This window comes from Hippocampus comes, unplaced genomic scaffold (genome assembly GCF_001891065.2).
Source record: "Hippocampus comes isolate QL1 unplaced genomic scaffold, H_comes_QL1_v1.1 scaffold68, whole genome shotgun sequence".
NCBI lineage: Eukaryota > Metazoa > Chordata > Actinopteri > Syngnathiformes > Syngnathidae > Hippocampus > Hippocampus comes.
The window spans coordinates 696,019-715,684 of record NW_017805625.1 but is presented as its reverse complement, the minus strand read 5'-3'; the positions used below and the strand labels follow the sequence as shown (position 1 = coordinate 715,684).

Here is a 19,666-nt window from a genome sequence, read left to right as displayed (position 1 = left end):
CGCTAGAAATTACAATTGCGCCGATCTTATTCTTCCGACAGTGTACACGCAATACAAAACAGGAGTTCCGACAGCACGAAGCTGAATTTCTGTTTGACTCTGAGCCGCCGGTGTATCTGTTGTGGTTATCTCAATAACACACACATCTGGGGGTATTATAATGTATAGAATTTATTGAATTCTACCGAAATGACGAACGTTATCCTTATCAAGAAGCGCAAAATGCAAACTGTTCCAGGGAGTGAGGCAACGGCGGTGGCGAGGTGACCTGTCGTCCGAAGAATCCAGTAAACGTACGGTAATCTTGGTCCGAGTACAGCAAGAGCATCACGCTTTAAATTAGCTTTTAATTCCTGCCAGATAAAATCACAAGTGTGTCAATTAGCCCTTACAATTCGCAGGTTTGTGAGCAAAGCTTCGTAGTTGGCACGTTAGCTATAGCTGTCGATGTATTCATGCGTAGGATGCAAGTCCGACTTTAAACCAAGCGCCGCTGTTTTATGTTAGATGTCAGCGCCCCGCAACACGCCAATGCAGCGAGGTTGCATTTTAATAGCATGAATCATAAACTACAGTATTTCCTGTCACTGACTTAATGTCTGTTCTCCCTTTCACTAGCTCTGTGACTGAGTGCTTGGACGGATGAGTGAGCATGGACACACTATCCAGCCACAGCTCCTACTTGCTGCAGCAGCTCCAGGAGCAGAGGATTCAGGGAATGCTCTGTGACTGCATGTTAGTGGTTAAAGGGGTCTGCTTCAAAGCCCACAAAAATGTACTGGCTGCTTTCAGCTCTTATTTCAGGTATGTTATATTAATTGCTTTATTGACAGAGGTATCAGCAAGTTATTTGTGCGTCGAATTGGTCGTGCCAAAGAGTGGCTAGTATACGGTTGTGCCTTGCTGTATCGCAGTTCACTTTTTCACGGCTGCATGGATTATTTATTTATTTTTTAATCACACTTCCATTGATTATTATTTGCTCTATTGTGGTGATTTTTACATACAAACAGTTGAAGTGCACATTTTCTAAAATCCTTTGCCTCTTTGAACTCTCCAGATCTTTATTCCAGAATTCCCCCAGTCAGAAAAATGAAGTGTTCAACTTGGTTATCCAGGATGTCAGTGGCATTGGCCAAATATTAGACTACATGTACACCTCCCGTCTTGACATCAACCAAGATAATGTGCAAGCACTCCTTGACATCGCTCAATGTTTGCAAGTTCCGAACGTCCAAAGCATGTGTAACACTTTCCTTAAGCCTTGCCCCCCCGTGGTGGAAATCCCATCGTTTTCTCTCCCAGGCATGCTGACTTCGGAGCACGACTGCCTCCTGGGAAGCAGTCTGCCTAGTGATGTTGACCTCCCCTGTCCCGCTGAAGTACCCAGACCTGGCTTCATGGAGCAAACCAAACGAATGTCTTTCTCTGTGCCTAACAGCAGCTCAAGTGACTCAGGGAGCAGCACCCAGGCACCTGTTGAAAAGCAGTTAGTCCACGGTTACAAGCTCCGTAATTTCTACAGCAAGCAGTACTTCAAGCAAAGTGCAATTCAGGCCTCAAATCAGGGTCCGGGTCCTTCAGTTGTCGTGGAGGAGTCCCAGTGTCAGCTTGGGATCAGTCAGGGACGCAGCCACTCGCCTTTATGCTCAGGAAACGCAGTTCAGCCCACCACAACTTGCACATCCTTGGCAGCTGACAAGAACACCGTGTCTGCACTGACACCTTCGGATAGTTTAAACACCCCAAGCTCTGACCATGCAGACGCCTTGCTCAGTCTGCCGGTGCGTCCAAAGAAGACAGTGTACCTCAAGAAATACAACTATCTACGTTCTCAAAAGGCGTTAGAAGAAATGTTTGCGAAATCAGTCAGCGAGCCCATCCTGAACTGCCCCAAAGACACGCACTCAGAAGATTCTGTGGTCCGGATTGGGGCTCAAGGATCTCCTGTTGAAAACCCTGCGACTGTCAGGGAAGACGCACCAAAGATGCCATCAGATGCTGAAATTCCCCGACCGCCACCCACAAACCAAGAGGAGCAAGGACTGCAGACTCTGCCAGAACCACCACAGCAAACAGGCCACAAATATTCCTGCAACATGTGTGGCAAAATCTTCAAACACCCGAGCAACTTGGAGATGCACAAACGCTCACATACAGGTTAATCAATGTCTTATAATCGAGCTGGCTTATCATGTTGTCGTAATAATATACATTTTATTTTCATAACGATTCGGTTTTTGTATGTTGCAGGCGAGAAGCCGTTTGAGTGTAATGTTTGTGGGAAGAACTTTTCACAGGTAGGCTCAAATCATGTGACGTGCAAATTGCATTAGGATTTATTTGATTGTTTTTGCTGCAGTGGCATTTCTGTTGTTTGTTCTCAGGCTGGAAATTTACAGACACATTTGCGACGACATTCTGGAGAGAAACCTTACATCTGTGAGTTATGTGGCAAAAGGTAAGTATGGTTTGGCAGACTTTTTGTCATGTATGTGTTTTCCTACTGAAGTGCCCTAATCATGTTAAACAATTCAGAGCTGTACTTGAGTGTTATAATATGCTAATCTTAAAAAAAATCTATCCAAAAGGCATCGAGCAAAAATGTTTTAAAAAATGTGCCCAACAAATAATGTGTGCCTCACAATGGTGACCCCTGATGGGACAAACTGAAAGTCGCAACGACGACTTGAGTATAATACGATGTGGATAATGAATATTTGTCGTACATTTTATAACTTATAAGGCGACATGAATCAAATGGTCACATTAATTGTGTCACATGCAATATACTGCACCTCCTCATAGCTTCACCGCATCTGGGGATGTCCACCGTCACAAAGTGGTGCACACAGGAGAAAAGCCACATCTATGTGATATATGTGGTCGAGGTGAGTTATGTCTCGAAACATGACCAGTTGTGATTTCCAGAGTCACGCGCCAGTAGACTCGCTTGTTTTTCATGACTTCATCGTACACATTTGTCTTCATTGAACATAACTATTGATGTTGTCAAGGATTCAACAACTTGAGCAATCTCAAAGAGCACAAGAGAACACACGCCACAGACAAGACGTTTACCTGTGACCAGTGTGGGAAATCCTTCAACACACACAGGAAACTTCTGAAGCACAAAGCCTGCCACGGTGGCGAGAAACCACACAGTTGTGACACCTGTGGTAAGTCTGCGCCTCGTTTGATAGCATCCCATCCAAACAGGCACAGTACACGTTCTGCGATTTGCACAGTGGGATTTTTTTAATGAACTACGAAACACTTCACTGTTGTACAGAAAGCTATTTATATACCTACTATTTGGGCCCAGTAGTCTTACACCACAGTAGTTTACTAGTAAGGTTTAATTGCATACTAGTAGGCCACAATTGGCACTAATTTTTGCACTGAACTGACTGACTAATGAGGACGAAAAGCATATGCGGAATCGATATCAAATAAATGCTGAAACATCATTCCGGATTCCATAAATGTTGTCCACCTGCGCAGGAAAATGCTTCATTGGCTCGGGGGATTTGCAGCGTCACATCCGGTCTCACACTGGAGAAAAACCTTACCTTTGCAATACCTGTGGAAAAAGCTTCACTCGGTCAGCCATGCTGAGGAAACACAGCAACATGCGCTGCAAGGGCGCACCAACTGATGGCGCCATTACAGACAACTCTGACCAGACTGGCAGCTCAGCTGCAGCTGTGTCGATTAGCAAAACTGTCTGCCAGAGTGACGTCGCAAGTGAGCAGTCTTTTTCTGTAGTGATGCCTCACGCAGGACCTGAGAAGCCTTCGCCGCCTTCACCCCCAACACCCCACGTGGAAACGACACCGCTGAGTATCCATCTAAGCCCAGCATCTACTCCAACCTCCCTTCCAGAACTACGCTCCCTCGTGCCACATCACCTCCTCTCTTCCTCCCACCAGGACAGGTGCACGGCGCTACCTGGCCCAGATCACATGAAGCTGCCCAAACCACACACCTCTCAAGAGGTTGAATATGGGCCCAATGTGGAGAATGGACCCATTGGAGTTGAGATGGGTCGAGGTCTGTTGGGTAAGCCTTACCTGCCTGTTCAAGACAATTTTTCTGCTCGGTCCACGAGCGGTTTATACAGGTCCAATGAAGGCAACTTCATCTCAAGTGTAACTCTGTGGGGACTAGCAATGAAAACTTTGCAGAATGATAATGAAATGGAGCAATAAGACTTCAGGAACAATGTGTGGTGAGCACTTTGAGGAAAATTACAACATCACTCCGACGTGTTCCTCTGTCTTGTAACCAGAATATTAAACCCTTCTCATTACAATGCAAAAACTAGAAAATCAATCTGACAGTATTACACTCAACCAACATGAAAAAGATTGATTCCATTTTTGGATATAGTTTTGCATTTTTATATATTTCTTTTTTATTTAATAAAATGATGCTAAACAACACTGAATTCATTTGTCTACTCTAAAGCATGCCTTGCAAGTACTGTAGTTCATATGGAAGGTTAAAAAAAGCAAACAGCTACACAATTGCATCGGTCAGTTTTTTAATATCAATCCTTAAAGTCTATCCAAGAGTTTACAGTCCAAAAATACACCGTACATTACATCGAATTAAATACTGTACTCTGTTTGCATCGGTAGGGGATTTATTTCAGTATTGCAGTACAAAGGTGAGGAGCGGATGTCCAAAAACCACGCCCACACTCCCACAACGTACACACGAGGACATTTTCGGCGTTTAACCTGCGGAGATTTACATGTTATTTTCTATTTTACATTATTTTCGATGGCTGATTGATGAAAGTAAACTGAGGGAAAACGACGACAATTTTTCCTTCGTCGGAGACAGAGCGCAGAGTATGCTACCGCGCATGCTCAGTGCCACAGGAAACAGGAAGTTGAAAGCAGAAATCAAATTTATTTCGTGCATCATTTTCGACGGTGAGTAATGCGTTTCTTTCAAGATGCAAGTTGATGCAACACTTTTGTTTCAACAGAAATGGAGATATCTCCGCTAGGAGCACGCATTTACGTTCATAAACATTCATTTACCTAATTAAGAATCTGTTCTATGACTGCTTGGGGTGCTTATGTTTTCTGTTTTCACTTGTCAAACCCACATTAAAATAACACTGGCAGCTATTAACAATAATTATTTAAGCATAATAGACAAAAATATCATTGGAATAGCGTCACTCATGTCGTAAGACTTAAACATTCCTTGTAAAGTACTCCAGCATTTTTTAATTCCTGATTAATATTGACAGTCTGCTAAATATTTTTTTTCTATGATCAGATCCAGGATCACAGAATAACCGCCCACCTAGTCCAACACACATGGTACTTTTTACATTCACATTGAAATAACTATTGTTGCAAAGGGATATAGCCGGAATGTAGCATGGTAATGTCCCGATGATTAACAATACTGTATTTCCTCTTTTCTTCCAGTGCCAGGCCTGTCAAGAAAAAGTGTTTTTCACATTCATCATCACTGAATTCTAGTGTTGCATTAGTCTCATTGCCACAAGTGGATCAACTTTTCCAATACCTTGCACTGCATATATCTGTGTGGGGTGGGAAAATGAGTCAAACTAAAGAGCTCTCTGAATTTCAGCGTGGTTCTGTAATAGGATGCCACCTCTGCAACAAGCCAGTTGGTGAAATTTCTTCTCTCCTGAATATTCCAGAATCAACTGTAAATGATGTTATTGCAAAGTGGAAGCTTTCAGGACCGTCAACGACACAGCCAAGAAGGGGCAGACGAGCTAAAGTGGCAGAGACTCAGTAGCATCATGTTTGAGGGTAGCCACCCCCAGCTAACTCAAACCATTCTAGTACTGGTGTCAAACGCAAGCCCCGGGGTCCAGATCTGGCCCGCTACATCATTTTATGTGGCCCGCGAAAGCTCATGGGCTTTGACTTCATGTTTCTTGCTAAACTACCAAACTTGTAAATTGTCTTTACTTTCAAAAATGTTGAAATATTTCGAGCATTTTTCATTACCACTCCTCCCATTTAAAATAAATGTAATAATATTCAAACAAACACTTTTTAATGGATCGTGATTTTTAAAAAAAATTTAATTTGTTGTGTGTAGAATATCAGGTACATACATACAGTACATTTCTTGGGGTTCACACTCATTATAGCCCTCTGAAGGAAATCAAAACTGCTCTATGGACCGCGACAAAAATTAGTTTGACAACCCTGCATTACAGGGTTCCAGACATCGAAAATAGTGAGTTCAATTTCTACAAGAGGGACATGTGGTCAGGGTAGGCAAGTGAGGCAGTGCTACCCGCTGCTGGCTGTTCTCTGCATGTGAAGAGTAAAAAAGAAAAAAAAATGTTTCCAATCAAAATCTAACTTTAGGCTAATCTTCTATTTTGGGTTTGTATTTTTATTTCCAACTCCAGAGGAGTAGTGCCTCACCAATAACGAACCTCACCGAATGTCACATATCCTATGCGTCAGTGACACAGTGAATTTTGTCTCCTAGTCTCTTCCTCTGTTGCTTTCTTTCTCGCTTTCTCTCTCTGCCTCTTTCCCGTCAGGCTACAGTTAATCCCAATTATGTACGCCGTCTAACTGGTGCAGGACGAGACCAGTGCTTGTGGCATTTTACCCAGAATCATTTCCAAAGCACATCTTTTGTTTCGATATCCAAACATGTTTCATTGATACCACAAGCAGATGACGATAGGATTGCAATAACAGCTGAGTGTGACATATTCCTACTAATCAGTTGTCCACCAGACTTTTGTGTTCTTACTGCTTTTAAATGTATGTTATGGCAGGGTCTTTTATTTTTTTTTACTCTTGATAGGCTTTGCTCTAAATCATCAACATCAGAGAATATGGACAAGCTCTGGCAGCAGTTCCAGCGGAGCAGTAATTGCTGCGGGGTTGTGGAGTGTTGCATTGTTGGATGAGATGGATAAGTGGCTGACCTAGTCTCTCGACTATAATTCCTCAGTGAGTCTCAATATGAAATAGGCTTAGGCAGAAGAGAACAATGGCGATTGTTCATATACCGCTGCATCGGCTCTCGTTCTTTTTATTCCTATCGGAACGCATTCACCTCCAGTTGAGCTTCATTGACGGAAAACACAGATGGACTGTTGTTATTGTCACAAAGATCCACACATTTTGACAAACATTGTTGAATTTGTGAAGCTTACTGCACATTGACTGGTGTGTCAAAGATGACGGATAATACACGGGCATGTCCTCCAGATGGTCAATAACCATCTTTCTGTGTTTTGGATTGCATCATATACATGGAAATGTACACACACAGGCACGAGGCACATCTGTTATGCTACCCTCAGCAAGCCTTATATTATTATTATACAGGTATTTGTACTAGTCCACAATAATTGTTTTTACGTTATGTTTGTATCTCAAGCATATTCGAACCAAAAGGATGTCATCCAGACGTCTTCATCTGTCCCTATGCACATCCATTTAATGGCGAATGCGAGAGCCAATCAGATGTAATGACTCTCTGATGCTTCGGCAGCCAAGCCCCCCAGGCAGTGTTTGTGTTGCTTGCATGTGTGTGTGCACAAGATAGAGAAGGGAACCGAGAGAATGGCGGGAGGAAACTGGAACGATGGCGGAGATGTGGTCAGATTCGCAGTGCTGTCAGAATGCTTTGCACTTGCCATAATCAAACTGTATCAGGGGGCTGTATTGCACCCACTTTTGTTTTACTCTCACGTGCACGTTTTTTACTTTACTTACTAAGTTTGAGTCCCACTGCTGCCCCCCCAAAAAATGGAAGCAATTGTTGGAGACTAGTCTCATCCTGCTTCTACTCGTTCGTGACTGTTGTTGAGGCGCCCTTGTTTGCACGCCCCTTCACTCTGACACCTCTGCTTGCATGCCTGCATGCGTGTTATCTGGTTCTCTGCGAGGTGTTAAACACAATATATTCCTGTACAGTAGCAGAGTATAAAATGAATTTACTCATGAGGGATTTTGACCAGGATAGGTATCATAAATGCAAAAATAATCACATTGAAATACTGTAGGTAGGCTGTAGATTGTTGGTTACCCCTCATAACAGAAAGAATTTTAAGTTACTCGCAAATTCGGAATTTCTTTTCTTTGTCCCCCCCACCCTGATATCATCTTTTGCAAAAGATATATTTCTACTTTATAGCGTTTTTCAATATGCTGTCTCTATGTGGTAGCTATTTCCCACAAAATATTTTTTTCACATATTTTCAGTAATACATTCAAACACTGCTTTTGATATGATAAAAAATTCAAACACTACGATTATAAAATAATGTCAAATGTGGTGTGTATACGTCTGTCACTTAAACGAGATTAATAATTCAGAACTGCGACTGTTTGGCATAAAAGCGCAACAATAAGAGCGAGAGGGAGACTCGGTTTCTTTCGGACGGAGTCGGAATCCGAGGCAAAAGCCCCCCCCCGGACTGATCGCACCTCACTGCTACTCGGATTGGGTCTCCCGTTTGCTGTTTGTTTACATTCAATCAAGGGAGTAGCACGAGGAAGCGCTGCTGGAATGGACACTGCAAATCAGGTCAGTAAATGCTCGGCACGCGTACTTTTTCAAATGTAATCGTCTGTTCAATTTAAACATAGTATTAAATCTGAAAAGACCCCGATAGCCCACTTCTTTCTTTCGTGTCTTGGCAGCTCGCATCTGCGGGGACCTTCCAGGTGCTCAAACTACCTCTGGGATTTATCCGCGTTTTGGAATGGGTGAGTTGGAACATTTTTGTTTGCGTCCCAGGCGCTAACTTAATTAAACACGGCAGAGTTATATAATGTGGATTAAATGTGACGCGGAGGACGTTTACGTCTCGCCGCTATCGGCATTTTTTCAGTCAGATATTGATTTTACTTTCAATTGATCATCGTAGCATTATTTTTTTCCGAATGATACTGACGAAATTAGCCATACCGTGAGCGTGCCACCGTGACGCTGGTCCACAAAATCATGCAACATAAAGTGAAATAAGAAGCAATGAAATGAAAGTAATGGGGGTGGGGGGACAAATATTTCAGTCTGTTGCTCGTTTTTGCTGTGCTGTGAACCTTTATAAATGTGTGTGTGTGTGTGTGTGTGTGTGTGTGTGTGTGTGTGTGTGTGTGTGAGTGGTTTATTGCAAATAATGTGTGCCGAAATTTACAGATGGATGCTGTTGGATTACCTTTCAGATGTATACACAACCTTCTTAATTTCACTCTCGGTCTCTGCAGTCTTCTCCTTCATGCAACAGTCCATTATGTCCATGGACTATTATGTACCATGTACCCAAACCTCACGATTCTGATGTTTCGGGTTCAAATATCATGTCATCATCTGTGCCGCCCAAATCCAATGTTCCACCCCGTCTGCTGGGTCAAAATAATGACCCAAACCTTGAGTTACAAGTATCCCAATATGCTCAAAATCCACAGCTACCCAGCGAGTGGATGAGGACAATAACCCAGCATTTTTTAATGTAGCAAATGGCCATCATGACTGAAAGAAATGAGAAATGTCATATATGCCCTTCAACACAGAAATATTAAGGGGCGGGGGGGGAAGCGTCTCACACACGCTTATACACAAAACAACCCCAGGGGAGCAGGTCACAACACACAAATGTGACATTCTCTTTTTTTTTTTGTTGTTTTTTTTTTTTTATTCATGGGATTCGAACATTTTTAACCTTTCTGATGGCAATTCAAACAATGGTCCAAATTTGAACTGCCTCAAATGTGCACACTTTCTGCTGTGTCCGTTGAAAGCAACATGACTTCTGGGAAGAAGGTTACGTTTCACGGCTTGGCTAATAAAGTCCACCCTTTAACTGTAGCCACAGCCAATTGGCCAAGCGGACACTGAAGCTACGTTCACATCAACCGTACTCATTGAAATCCACTGAGTTGGCTGCATTGTCATTTAAGATTGCAAGCCGTTATCGGCCATGTCTGCAAAGAATGCTGATGGTGTGTGTGTGTGTGTGTGTGTGTGTGTGTGTGTGTGTGTGTGTGTGTGTGTTTGTGTGTGTGTATGTTTGGCACACAATCTCTGGCTGGCATATTCCGTTCCAAACAGCTGTAAGGTCCGCTTCTCTCCACCGTAGACTAACTCATGCAGAAGCTGTCCTTTGAGATGTGCCCAAGCACTTCACTTGGCGTGTGTGCGCGCACACACAAGAGCGATGGAATGAGAAAAGCGGCAAAATTGCACAGTCGGATGAGCACATGATGCTAATGATATACATTTGTTTATGCATCGAAGCGTCATCATCGCTGCAACATCTCACACACTTGCGCGGGCACTGTATCATGCGTGACGTGGGGCCAACCAACGTGTATGGAACCAAAATGCAAGTGAACAAGCCACAAATAACGAGTAAATAATTTCGTTCTTTGCGAGTCGGGATCTTCTTATCAGCCGTAAGATGGGGCTGACCCAGAATCATTGCAAATGGATCTCGGACCGGTGTGTGTTAGCGTGCTTGTGTGTTATTTTTCCACTGGCTTCAGTGGACTATAACGCGTCGGTGTTTGTTTTTAACAGAGTGCTGCACAATGTCCACTCGCACATACAGCACATTCGCACCACGTCAAAACAAGGTGGGAGAAAATGTGCGGTTAGTTCAGAATCCGATTGACAAAATGTTTTTTTTTCTTTTCTTTGACCTGCAAACGCAAACAGTTAGAGAGACGACTGAGCAGGAACAAGTCGGGCACCTCACTGTCCAAGCAATAGACGATAGAAGGCCATCAGAGAAGAACAGCGTAACAAAATCGAAATGGAGATTTTTTTTTTTTTTTTTATGCTCGTGGGCAGCGGAGCCTGCAGAGAGCGAGAGAGAAAATGAGTTAGTGGGGTAGATGAATCTGAGCTATGCAGGACAAAAAGCAGTCCCCGCGCATGAAGGGATTAGCCGCCACTAAATGAGTCCTGAATTTGTTTTGTGACGCTGCTGCTGCAAAAAGATAAGACAAGCTTTCTCGTGAAAGTGTGCCGCTGTTAATAGAAGTGGTTAGCTTTTAGGATGAATTGGCTAGTTGATATTTTTTTTTTTTTATATGGAAAATTTAGGACATTTTATGCTGAATCGAACGATCGCACAAATTGTAAGATGATACTGTAGTTCCACTATCGTCAACAAGTACGCATCTGTGTGTCTACATACAATATTTTGCACCAAAATGAGTAACGGAATGTAACAGTGTTACGTATTCCATCCATGAATTTTATGAACCGCTTTATCCTCACAAGGGTTGCGAGGGGTGTTGGAGCCTAGCCCAGCCGTCTTCGGGCAGTAGGCGGGGGATACCCTGAACCGGTTGGCAGCCAATCGCAGGGCACACAGAGATGAACAACCAACTCACACCTAGGGACAATTTAGAGTGTTCAATCAGCCTGCCATGTATGTTTTTGGAATGTGGGAGGAAACCGGAGTACCCGGAGAAAACCCACGCAGGCACAGGGAGAACATGCAAACTCCACACAGGGAGCTAGAATTGAACCTGGTACCTCTGCACTTTGGGGTCGACGCGCTAACCACTGGACCACCGGGCCGCCGTGTTACATATTAGATTATATTAGATTAGATTAGATTAGATTAGATTAGATTAGATATCCTTTATTTGTCCCACACTGGGATTCATTCAGGAGGCAAACATTTTTTAACGGTATTCTGTCACAATTACAGAAACCAGACACATAATCAGCTGACAGGTACATGTTTTAAAAATTGGATCATTATCAAGAAATACATTTTTAATGTGGGGAGTGACACCGCGCAGTCGCATCCCCTTCCGCCTTGAAACTTGTTGGCCACAAAAATGTTTCCGGGGTGAAGCGGCTAACTGGTCACAATATCGCTCAACGGAGCGCCGCTTGGTTGTCCCACGTTAAGTTTTTTTGTTGGCCTTGGGCGTGATGGTTTCTTTATATCAAATCAGAGGCGCAAGATGAGGATTTTTTTTTTCACGGATCATATTTATCTTGCATTACTGTCCTAATGACTGTTGCAAAATAAATATACAGTATAAACAAATATATGTGACAAAAACTCTTTTAACATAAACTGACACAGACACAGGTTGTCATTTTTTCGACAAGATGTCATTTGCATCGATGTTTTGTTTTACAAAACCTTGCTGTGAATTCGGCTCTTCCCGTAAAACGATTCAATGCCATGTCGGTCAGGAAAGAGGGCAAAAAGGGAGATGTTTGTTTTTCATTTCTGTACTCAAGCATCTTCTTCTTCTTGCCGTTGCATTTCTCTTTTCTCTCCCTCTACGGCTTGCTCCCTGAGGAGCCCAGCTGGGAGAGGAAGATAAACACGCGGGGTGCGCAAGGCTTAGCAGCCACCCTCCCGCTACAATGCCACACTCCCCTGTTCAAAGGCCCCTGCCTGAAATGAGAAGTGCCGAACTCCACCGATAAATCATGGCAAGATGAGACGGCTGCAGGAGGCGGGAGGTGGGTGGTAAATGCAAGGGAAGAGATAATGATCAGGCCTTGTTGGTAACACTTAAGAGCATTTATTATTCTCCCCCTCTGGCCACTTCTCTTTTCCCATCTGGCATCGGGGATTTTGGGAGGTGTGTGTGTGTGTGTGTGTGTGTGTGTGTGTGTGTGTTTGTGTGTGTGTGTGTGTGTGTGGGTGGGGGGTCATTGATGCATGATTCCAGCAGAAGAACCCCAATTGAACAGACCCGCAACCGCTGGACTGCAGATTCTACTGACAGAAAATGGTGTCCATGCCACTCAGACGCCCCCTTGTAGAGTCCCTTTCAAATTTGGCGCAGCACCAGTAAATGGTGCTTTTATTTATATTTATATATTTTATATTTTTATTTATATATATATATGTGTGTGTGTGTGTGTGTGTGTGTGTGTGTGTGTGTGTGTGTGTGTGTGTGTGTGTGTGTGTGTTTGTAGCCCTCCAAACTGAGAGTCCCGACTCTCCTCGCTTTTCATTGTTTATTCAGCCCATAATCAAGACTCCAAAAAGACCTGGATTTGACCCCGACATTGGCTCTTTGTGAAATATGATATTGATCAAACAAGCAGAGGCCATTCTAAATATTCCGCCCCCCTCTGACCCCTTTCTTAGCTATTTGCCATATTTGCCTTCGCAACATGCGGTGGCTACTCTGGACAGCTGCGGGTGAGTGTGGACTGCATGGAGAAGGCCAGCAGCAACCTCAGCATTGCCATCGACTTTGCTTATCCTTTCAGGTGAGCCGCGTTCATCTTCATTGTTTACCACGTTCCATCTCAAGTTTATTCCGTTCCCTTGTTCCAAGCAATCATTGGGAGAGTGTTCAATGCCCTCCTTCAACTTACTTGACCTTGTGTGTCAGTGATTCTTTAAGTGTGGTACGTGAAAAAAAAAATCACAGCTTCAGTACTGTTCCGTTGTATTGAACTGAATTTGATCTTTAAGAATTGCTGGTTGGAAATATTTCTACAGATACCATTTTGCATTTGCATGCATTTTAATTTAATAATTATTCCTACATACAGCTTTTATTTATTTTTTTTTTATGTTTAAACACAGTCTAAGTGTCCAAACTGAATAGAGTTAGTGGTACGCGGAGAGAGAGAAGTATTTTTAGGTAGCACTCGGTGTGAAAGGTTTGCGAACCACCGTTTGTGTGATCACCGTGTCTATTTCGCATCAGGTTGCACCGGGTGTCATTTGAAGCGCCCGCGTGCGAGGGCATGAGGAGGGAGCGCCTCTTTCTCACCGGAGACTATTCATCCTCTGCCGAGTTCTTCGTAACAATTGCCGTCTTTGCTTTCCTGTACTCCCTGGTGGCCACCGTCGTCTACATTTTCTTCCATAACAAGTACCGCGAAAACAACCGAGGACCGTTGATCGTGAGTATATGGTTTGATATTCCAAATCAAAGGTTTTGGGTGACTGATAGGCGAATTGATTACACCGCAGGACAAGCAAATGTGGTTGGATGAGAGTCGTTGCGTCTAGCTGGTTTAGATTTATGACTATAATTTTTTTTTTTTTAATCTTTCCATTTTGGCTCTTTTTATCATGCAGTATGGTGGACCTGTATGCCCTTTTAACAAAACAGAACAGTTTTTTTCGTGCAATAAGGGCGTTTGATGTACTCCCGACACCAAGTGACTAAGTCCCATAGGCCTGTCTGCGAGACATCCGAATGAACCGGGGAAGTAGGGAGAAAAAAAGGTGATGCAGGAACAGACTTACTCATTAATGTTTTTTTTTTTTTTTTTTTTTTGTGTGTGTGTCTTGCGTCCCTGTAGGACTTTGTTGTGACTGTTGTGTTCTCCTTCATGTGGCTCGTCAGCTCTTCCGCTTGGGCCAAAGCTCTGTCTGATGTCAAGCTAGCTACAGATCCAGATGAGGTTCAGCTCCTTATCTCTGCCTGCAAGGATCAGACAAATAAATGTGGCTCTGTGCAGGAACCCCGCTGGTCTGGACTCAACACCTCCGTGGTAGGTTTTACTGGGGGGAAATGACCAGCAAAAGACACCGATAAAAATAATATCCATCCATCCATTTTCTGATCCTCACAAGGGTCACGGGGAATAATAATAATAATAGTTTTGTTTTGTTTTTTAATCATCTCACTTTCTGTCCAGGTGTTTGGGTTCCTCAACTTTGTTCTCTGGGCGGGGAACATCTGGTTTGTCTTCAAGGAGACTGGTTGGCACAAGGGTGCCGCCAGGTTTGTGGGCGGAGCCTCTGAGAAGCAGAGCAGTACCTTTACCCAGCAGCCCTCTAACCAGGGCAGCTTTGATCAGTCGGGGAGCTACAACACCCACGCAGACTTGGGCCAGCTGTCCGAGTACAGTCAGGTTGGAGGTCCCTCCTCTTACGCCAATCAAATGTAGTTTGCCTTTTCAGTACCTCGAAGTGGTACTTGTGCATTTTAAACATGGAAACGGGTGAGGAAAAGAAAAAAAAAATACAACCAAGAAGACAGAGAAGAGTTTGCATCCAATGAATACAAGTTTTGTCAGGTATAGTTTTTTTACTTGTTTTTTTTTTTTTTTTGTGTGTGTGTGTTTTATTTTGGGATGGGTGGATTATTATGGTTGAGTGCATTATGTTCTATTTTATCTCGTATTTGTTTGGTAATGTTGTCAAGTAGGTGTGGACACGGATGTGTTCCGTATTTGAATATTTCAAACTTGGAAAATGGTGTTGACTTTGTGCATGTTACCGCATGTGTTTCTATGGTCTTTGCAAATCTCTATTTTTCTTTTTATTTATTTTTCACTTAGTCCACGCAGCATGACGTATGTCAATTATGTTACAGTATGTCTACAGTTTTTCAAGCTACATTATGTATATTTGAATCATGTATCCACGGTTATGTCATGTGACTCCATTAAAATGCTTAGACAATGTAGATAAAAATGTTTTTGCTCGTGTCAAGAGGATTGTTCCCTTCTTTTATTCACAAGCTTTTGCAACAATTTACTGTGAATGTTGTCCATGCTTGTGTTAACTTGTAAAAAAATATAATAATACAAAGAGTAGGGCTAAACTCTATTAGTGTGCCAGCATGTCACTCCACTGACATATCAAAAGCCCAGCCAAAAAAAAAAAATGTTGATGGCATATTTCTAAACAAAGGTTGCAGAATTTTTATTCTGAACTTACGATCAATGACGTCCGTGTTTTATATTTCAAGAAGTGGTACTCAAAGGTGGCGATGCTAAATTGATGCTTGTTGCAAGGGAATATGACAATTGCAACCCTTATTTGTTGACCTGGGAGCATTCGACAATAAAACAGCTCTTGATGCCCAGATGTGTACACATTTTGTCACTTAACCTTTTCACCAAATAACACGGAGAAGTTAAAACATACGTCAAATGCATGTCCTCCAGATTCTGTCTCGATTTGAATTCAATGTTTAAAGCTCACACGCGGTGTGGATGAGAACCACCCCAATTACTCGAGGTTCTGAATGTTGTCTGACCTCTCCAACATAGCGCCAAAGGTGAGCACAGTATTCTGGTTTGGTGGACTGGGCGGGACTCCTTCGTTAAACTTTGGATGCAGGGGGAAAAAAAAATGTGTTTACTCCAGTTGTGGAGCACTGGACCAGTTCTACGGCCTCACCGGAGAACTCGAAGATAGCCAAATAGATCTGCAGTCCATGTACATCTGTGTTTCTCCCTTGAGAGCCCCCCCCCCCCCCCGCCCCAAACTCCCTCTTGGCCACTCTTTGGAGATGCTGCATGTCTCCATGTTCAATCATTTGACTTCTCTGCAAAGAAAGTCAACTGCACGAGCAACTCTGTCCTTGGGTATTTGTTTCAGATATTCTCTTTGAACCCTTTTTTTTTTTTTTTTTTTAAACAGTAATTTGAGATTCCAACTCGATGCTGGTGAATTTGAATTTTTTTTCTGGGGGGGGGATTGTTTTAAAGGGACAGAGCATTGCCTCAACTGCCAAATTCCAAAGGTTTGATGAATAACTTGAGACAGTAGTTTTCCAATTTATTAAAAAAAAAAAAAATACAGAAGATGTTGCAAACAAAATTGGTTCACTTCATTCGAAACAAAAGAACGGAGTTCATCATTCGGCGCTCCCAGACGGACTTTGCTGATTGTTTTCATCCGTGTCTAATTTCTCATCATCTGCGTGAGATTCAAATCATTAGAAAAAACAGACAAAAACAATAGGACGTTTTGTCATTTGTGGTGCGGGTTGACGACTCACTTTCAAGGGTCTGCTGTAGTTCTTGTATGGTGCTGAGTAGCACATGGAACTGTTTCTTCCGTAGCTCCAACTGAAATTGTGACCGTACAAAGTTCACGTCATCCAAATAATCCGTCCGGGTCGTTAAAAATAAACATGGGAAGCGTTTCTTTACCTTAGCGTCCACATTCTCCTTGATGTTCGACAACTGCTGGAGTTCTTTGTCAAGTGCCTCCAACTGCCTGTAAGCACAAAGGTTACAGAAAGGTGGCAGAAAAGTTGTTTTCTATAGGCAAAACAAAGCAGTTTAAAATTCAAGAAAAGAAATGCAGTTAATGGTCACAGAAAAGACTGGGTTTGACTTTAAAAGTTCCACTAAACTCACTTGAGTGTTTCGTGACGATTAGGGTGATTCTGAATAACCTTTGCAAGAGCATCGTATTCTGCAAGAGAAAAATAAAAATGTCAAAAGGCACCGAGCACTCTTCTGGTATACCCAAAAATAACAATCACTCAAGTATAATGTGATTACAGTGTTAAAACACTTGCACACTGAATCATACTGAGCTTATGATATTCGTCAGACATAGAAACTAATGAATGACTAATTTTGACACATGCATAAATCAGTGGGGGTGGGGGGGTTAGGAAGAGACTTTAAACAGATTTTGAGAACAATTACGTAAATAGTCTTACCTTGGCGGTTCTTTCTTACTCTCTTCGCTCTCTGGATTTCCTTTTTGCATTCTGCTATCTTCTCATGTGCTGAAGTTATATTTTGTTCTGCCAAATGGAGAGAAGGCGATGACTATTGTCTTTCAGCACGCACACAAACAGTGTGTAGTGAACTTTTAATATATAAGTAAATAACGAAATGAAAGAAAAAACGTTTACCTATATTGGAGTAGATTGTGCCATAATTCTCCATTTCCCTCAGATTCATATCATAGACCATCAGAGTCTTCCCCAGGGAGAATTCACATTGGGCCAGTGTCCCTAGCATCCTCTGGTACTGTGTGAAGCTGTTTTTTTTTTTAAATAAAGGAAAACCTTTAAAAATAAATTCCTTCTTTCCACAGAAAATGTGAGATGAAGAGATTCATGATGCATTGAGGTGCATTTCAATCAAAAAGTGTATACTCTTACAGATTCATAAAATACATTATAAAAATGCTTTTGTGAGTTTTTTAAATGGCCAATTCCTTTTTTTTTGCTTGTTCCTTGCATTATAGAGTAGTCTCTCATTCAAATATATACATATATATATATACATATATATATATACACACACACACACACACACATTTCTATTAATTGAGATGCACCTGCAATATGTTAAAACAGCCATTTATCCAAGCAACCCATACATTAAATTCAACAAATATATCGCAAAGTCAAACGCGTGACTATCCAAGTAGATTTTTCGGAAGATGTTCCATGCAAAGAGATCAATCTGTCGAGTTCACTTGCCTTTCTTCCGGTGTCCCAGGTGAGTTGCACCACTTGGTGAAGGTTTTCAACAACAAATTGATTCTCCGATCATCCCCAGCCCCGTCGCCGTCGATAAGAAGACGCTTTCGAATGACTTCGTCTGCAAAACAACCAGAAGAAAACGTCATGGCTCAAGTTAGCGGCTAACAGTGCTAATTGAGAAGGGACTGCAGCCGACTCTTGCGAGTGGAATATGTGCGTCAGCGTTGTGAGGTGACAACATATCAACTCTTTTTAAAGCTTCGGCTCAACTCGATTGACTTGACGGACATAACCCAAAATGAAGAAATGAAAATAGTACTTACCATCTGTGACAGACCCCATATCTTCATCAGTTGATATTCTTCTTCGAACGAATTGGTGACGAGGAGCAGACTCAGCAGACTAAATGCTACGGCTTTACCGCCCTCTACTGGAATAGATGCGGAGAGCAGTCATCCATATAAAAAGCCAGAACACAACAAAAATACACAATTAAAAAGAAAACAATGTAGACTCGATTTTTTGACTGTTTTTTCCACTGACTTGGCTTGAGGATCTTAGGCTGGTTCAAGACAACGGAAATGCCACAAATCATTCCGGTGGTCCATAACATTAAAAAAAAAACCTCTGAAATAAGACAATACATGGGGAAGATCTTGCTCCTCTAAAACTGTTGCTATGCTCTCTGTTAATTTATTACGTTGCTGTCCCTCTTTTGTTTTGCAATGTAGGACCTAAAGTTCTCAGTCGGTCAAGATCTCAACACCCCTTGGCTTTACCGTCTTTTTTAATTTGTTTCATTATCCTCACTAGTTGAATGGAATAAGCCTATTTTGCCAAAACAAGGATTTATGTGATTTGTGTGACAATTAGTGGTATGCAAGCTCCCTCTTGTGGTACAAAAAGTAATCACTGTATTCAATGATCAAACTGTGCATCATGTCACAGGAGTTTTTTTTTTTTAACCCAGTACATCAGGACATCCATCCATCCATCCATCCATTGTCTGCACCACATTCATCACCAGTGTTCCGAGTGTGTTGGAGGCTATCCCTGCTCATTTAGGGCGAGAAGCGGGGTGCACGCTGAACACCAACATTCACATCTAGGACCAATTTGGAGTCTTCCGTTCATCTGACATGCATGTTTCTAGAATGTGTGAGAAAACCCACACAGGCAGAGGGAGAACATGCAAAACCAAAAGAAGAAGGCCAGAGCCCTAATTTTAAACCAACCAATAAAATAAACTCAAGCGAAGAACAGCGACCCGAGGTTGTCACTGAAATACGGTAACAAAGTATTCTTACCTCGTTCCTTCCCACACCTGGAAATGATTGACTGCCCTCTTTGGTTGTAAATTCTATATTTTACATAGAGCTCTAATTACCGGTTGTTGCCCGAAATATATTCCGTACTTCCCCAAACACGCTTGAAACAATGAAACGCGAGCCAAACTGCGCGTGAGCTATTTACAGGGGCGCGCTCGT

At 42.5% G+C, this 19,666-nt stretch overlaps 3 protein-coding genes across 7 annotated transcripts; 2 read left to right on the top strand and 1 right to left on the bottom strand.

Moving 5' to 3' along the window:
- Window positions 1–78: 78 nt before the first annotated feature.
- zbtb49 (zinc finger and BTB domain containing 49) lies at window positions 79–6,351 on the top strand. Of its 5 annotated transcripts, none has more exons than XM_019881030.1 (10): window positions 79–263; window positions 619–804; window positions 1,061–2,160; window positions 2,254–2,300; window positions 2,388–2,461; window positions 2,809–2,891; window positions 3,018–3,179; window positions 3,505–4,943; window positions 5,299–5,342; window positions 5,454–6,351. In XM_019881030.1, exons 2-8 carry the CDS (start codon window positions 653–655, stop codon window positions 4,209–4,211), a joined length of 2,325 nt encoding a protein of 774 aa, XP_019736589.1. In that variant the 5' UTR covers window positions 79–263; window positions 619–652; the 3' UTR covers window positions 4,212–4,943; window positions 5,299–5,342; window positions 5,454–6,351. The 5 variants fall into 5 exon arrangements, with proteins under 5 accessions (XP_019736589.1, XP_019736585.1, XP_019736586.1 ...); XM_019881026.1 differs by having other exon boundaries at window positions 79–293; XM_019881027.1 differs by having other exon boundaries at window positions 79–298.
- Window positions 6,352–7,368: 1,017 nt separating this feature from the next.
- On the top strand, window positions 7,369–15,515 carry synpra (synaptoporin a). The gene is made up of 6 exons (XM_019881034.1): window positions 7,369–8,565; window positions 8,682–8,747; window positions 13,118–13,242; window positions 13,689–13,887; window positions 14,293–14,484; window positions 14,632–15,515. Exons 1-6 carry the CDS (start codon window positions 8,548–8,550, stop codon window positions 14,881–14,883), a joined length of 852 nt encoding a protein of 283 aa, XP_019736593.1. The 5' UTR covers window positions 7,369–8,547; the 3' UTR covers window positions 14,884–15,515.
- Window positions 15,516–16,490: 975 nt separating this feature from the next.
- thoc7 (THO complex 7) lies at window positions 16,491–19,600 on the bottom strand. The gene is made up of 9 exons (XM_019881323.1): window positions 19,487–19,600; window positions 18,503–18,609; window positions 18,177–18,297; window positions 17,601–17,728; window positions 17,403–17,489; window positions 17,092–17,149; window positions 16,882–16,948; window positions 16,728–16,797; window positions 16,491–16,645 (listed from the first exon to the last, which is right to left on the bottom strand). Exons 2-9 carry the CDS (start codon window positions 18,519–18,521, stop codon window positions 16,584–16,586), a joined length of 612 nt encoding a protein of 203 aa, XP_019736882.1. The 5' UTR covers window positions 18,522–18,609; window positions 19,487–19,600; the 3' UTR covers window positions 16,491–16,583.
- Window positions 19,601–19,666: the final 66 nt, after the last annotated feature.

Excerpts from the sequence above, each read along its gene's own strand:
- zbtb49 (XM_019881030.1), top strand. The coding sequence starts at position 653 with ATGGACACACTATCCAGCCACAGCTCCTACTTGCTGCAGCAGCTCCAG. Across the intron at positions 2,301-2,387 it reads GTGGGAAGAACTTTTCACAG|GCTGGAAATTTACAGACACA; the intron begins GTAGGCTCAAAT and ends GTTTGTTCTCAG. Across the intron at positions 3,180-3,504 it reads ACACAGTTGTGACACCTGTG|GAAAATGCTTCATTGGCTCG; the intron begins GTAAGTCTGCGC and ends CCACCTGCGCAG.
- synpra (XM_019881034.1), top strand. Across the intron at positions 8,748-13,117 it reads TTATCCGCGTTTTGGAATGG|CTATTTGCCATATTTGCCTT; the intron begins GTGAGTTGGAAC and ends CCCCTTTCTTAG. Across the intron at positions 14,485-14,631 it reads CTGGACTCAACACCTCCGTG|GTGTTTGGGTTCCTCAACTT; the intron begins GTAGGTTTTACT and ends CTTTCTGTCCAG.
- thoc7 (XM_019881323.1), bottom strand. Across the intron at positions 17,150-17,402 it reads AGTAAGAAAGAACCGCCAAG|AATACGATGCTCTTGCAAAG; the intron begins GTAAGACTATTT and ends TTTCTCTTGCAG. Across the intron at positions 16,798-16,881 it reads AGGAGAATGTGGACGCTAAG|TTGGAGCTACGGAAGAAACA; the intron begins GTAAAGAAACGC and ends TCACAATTTCAG.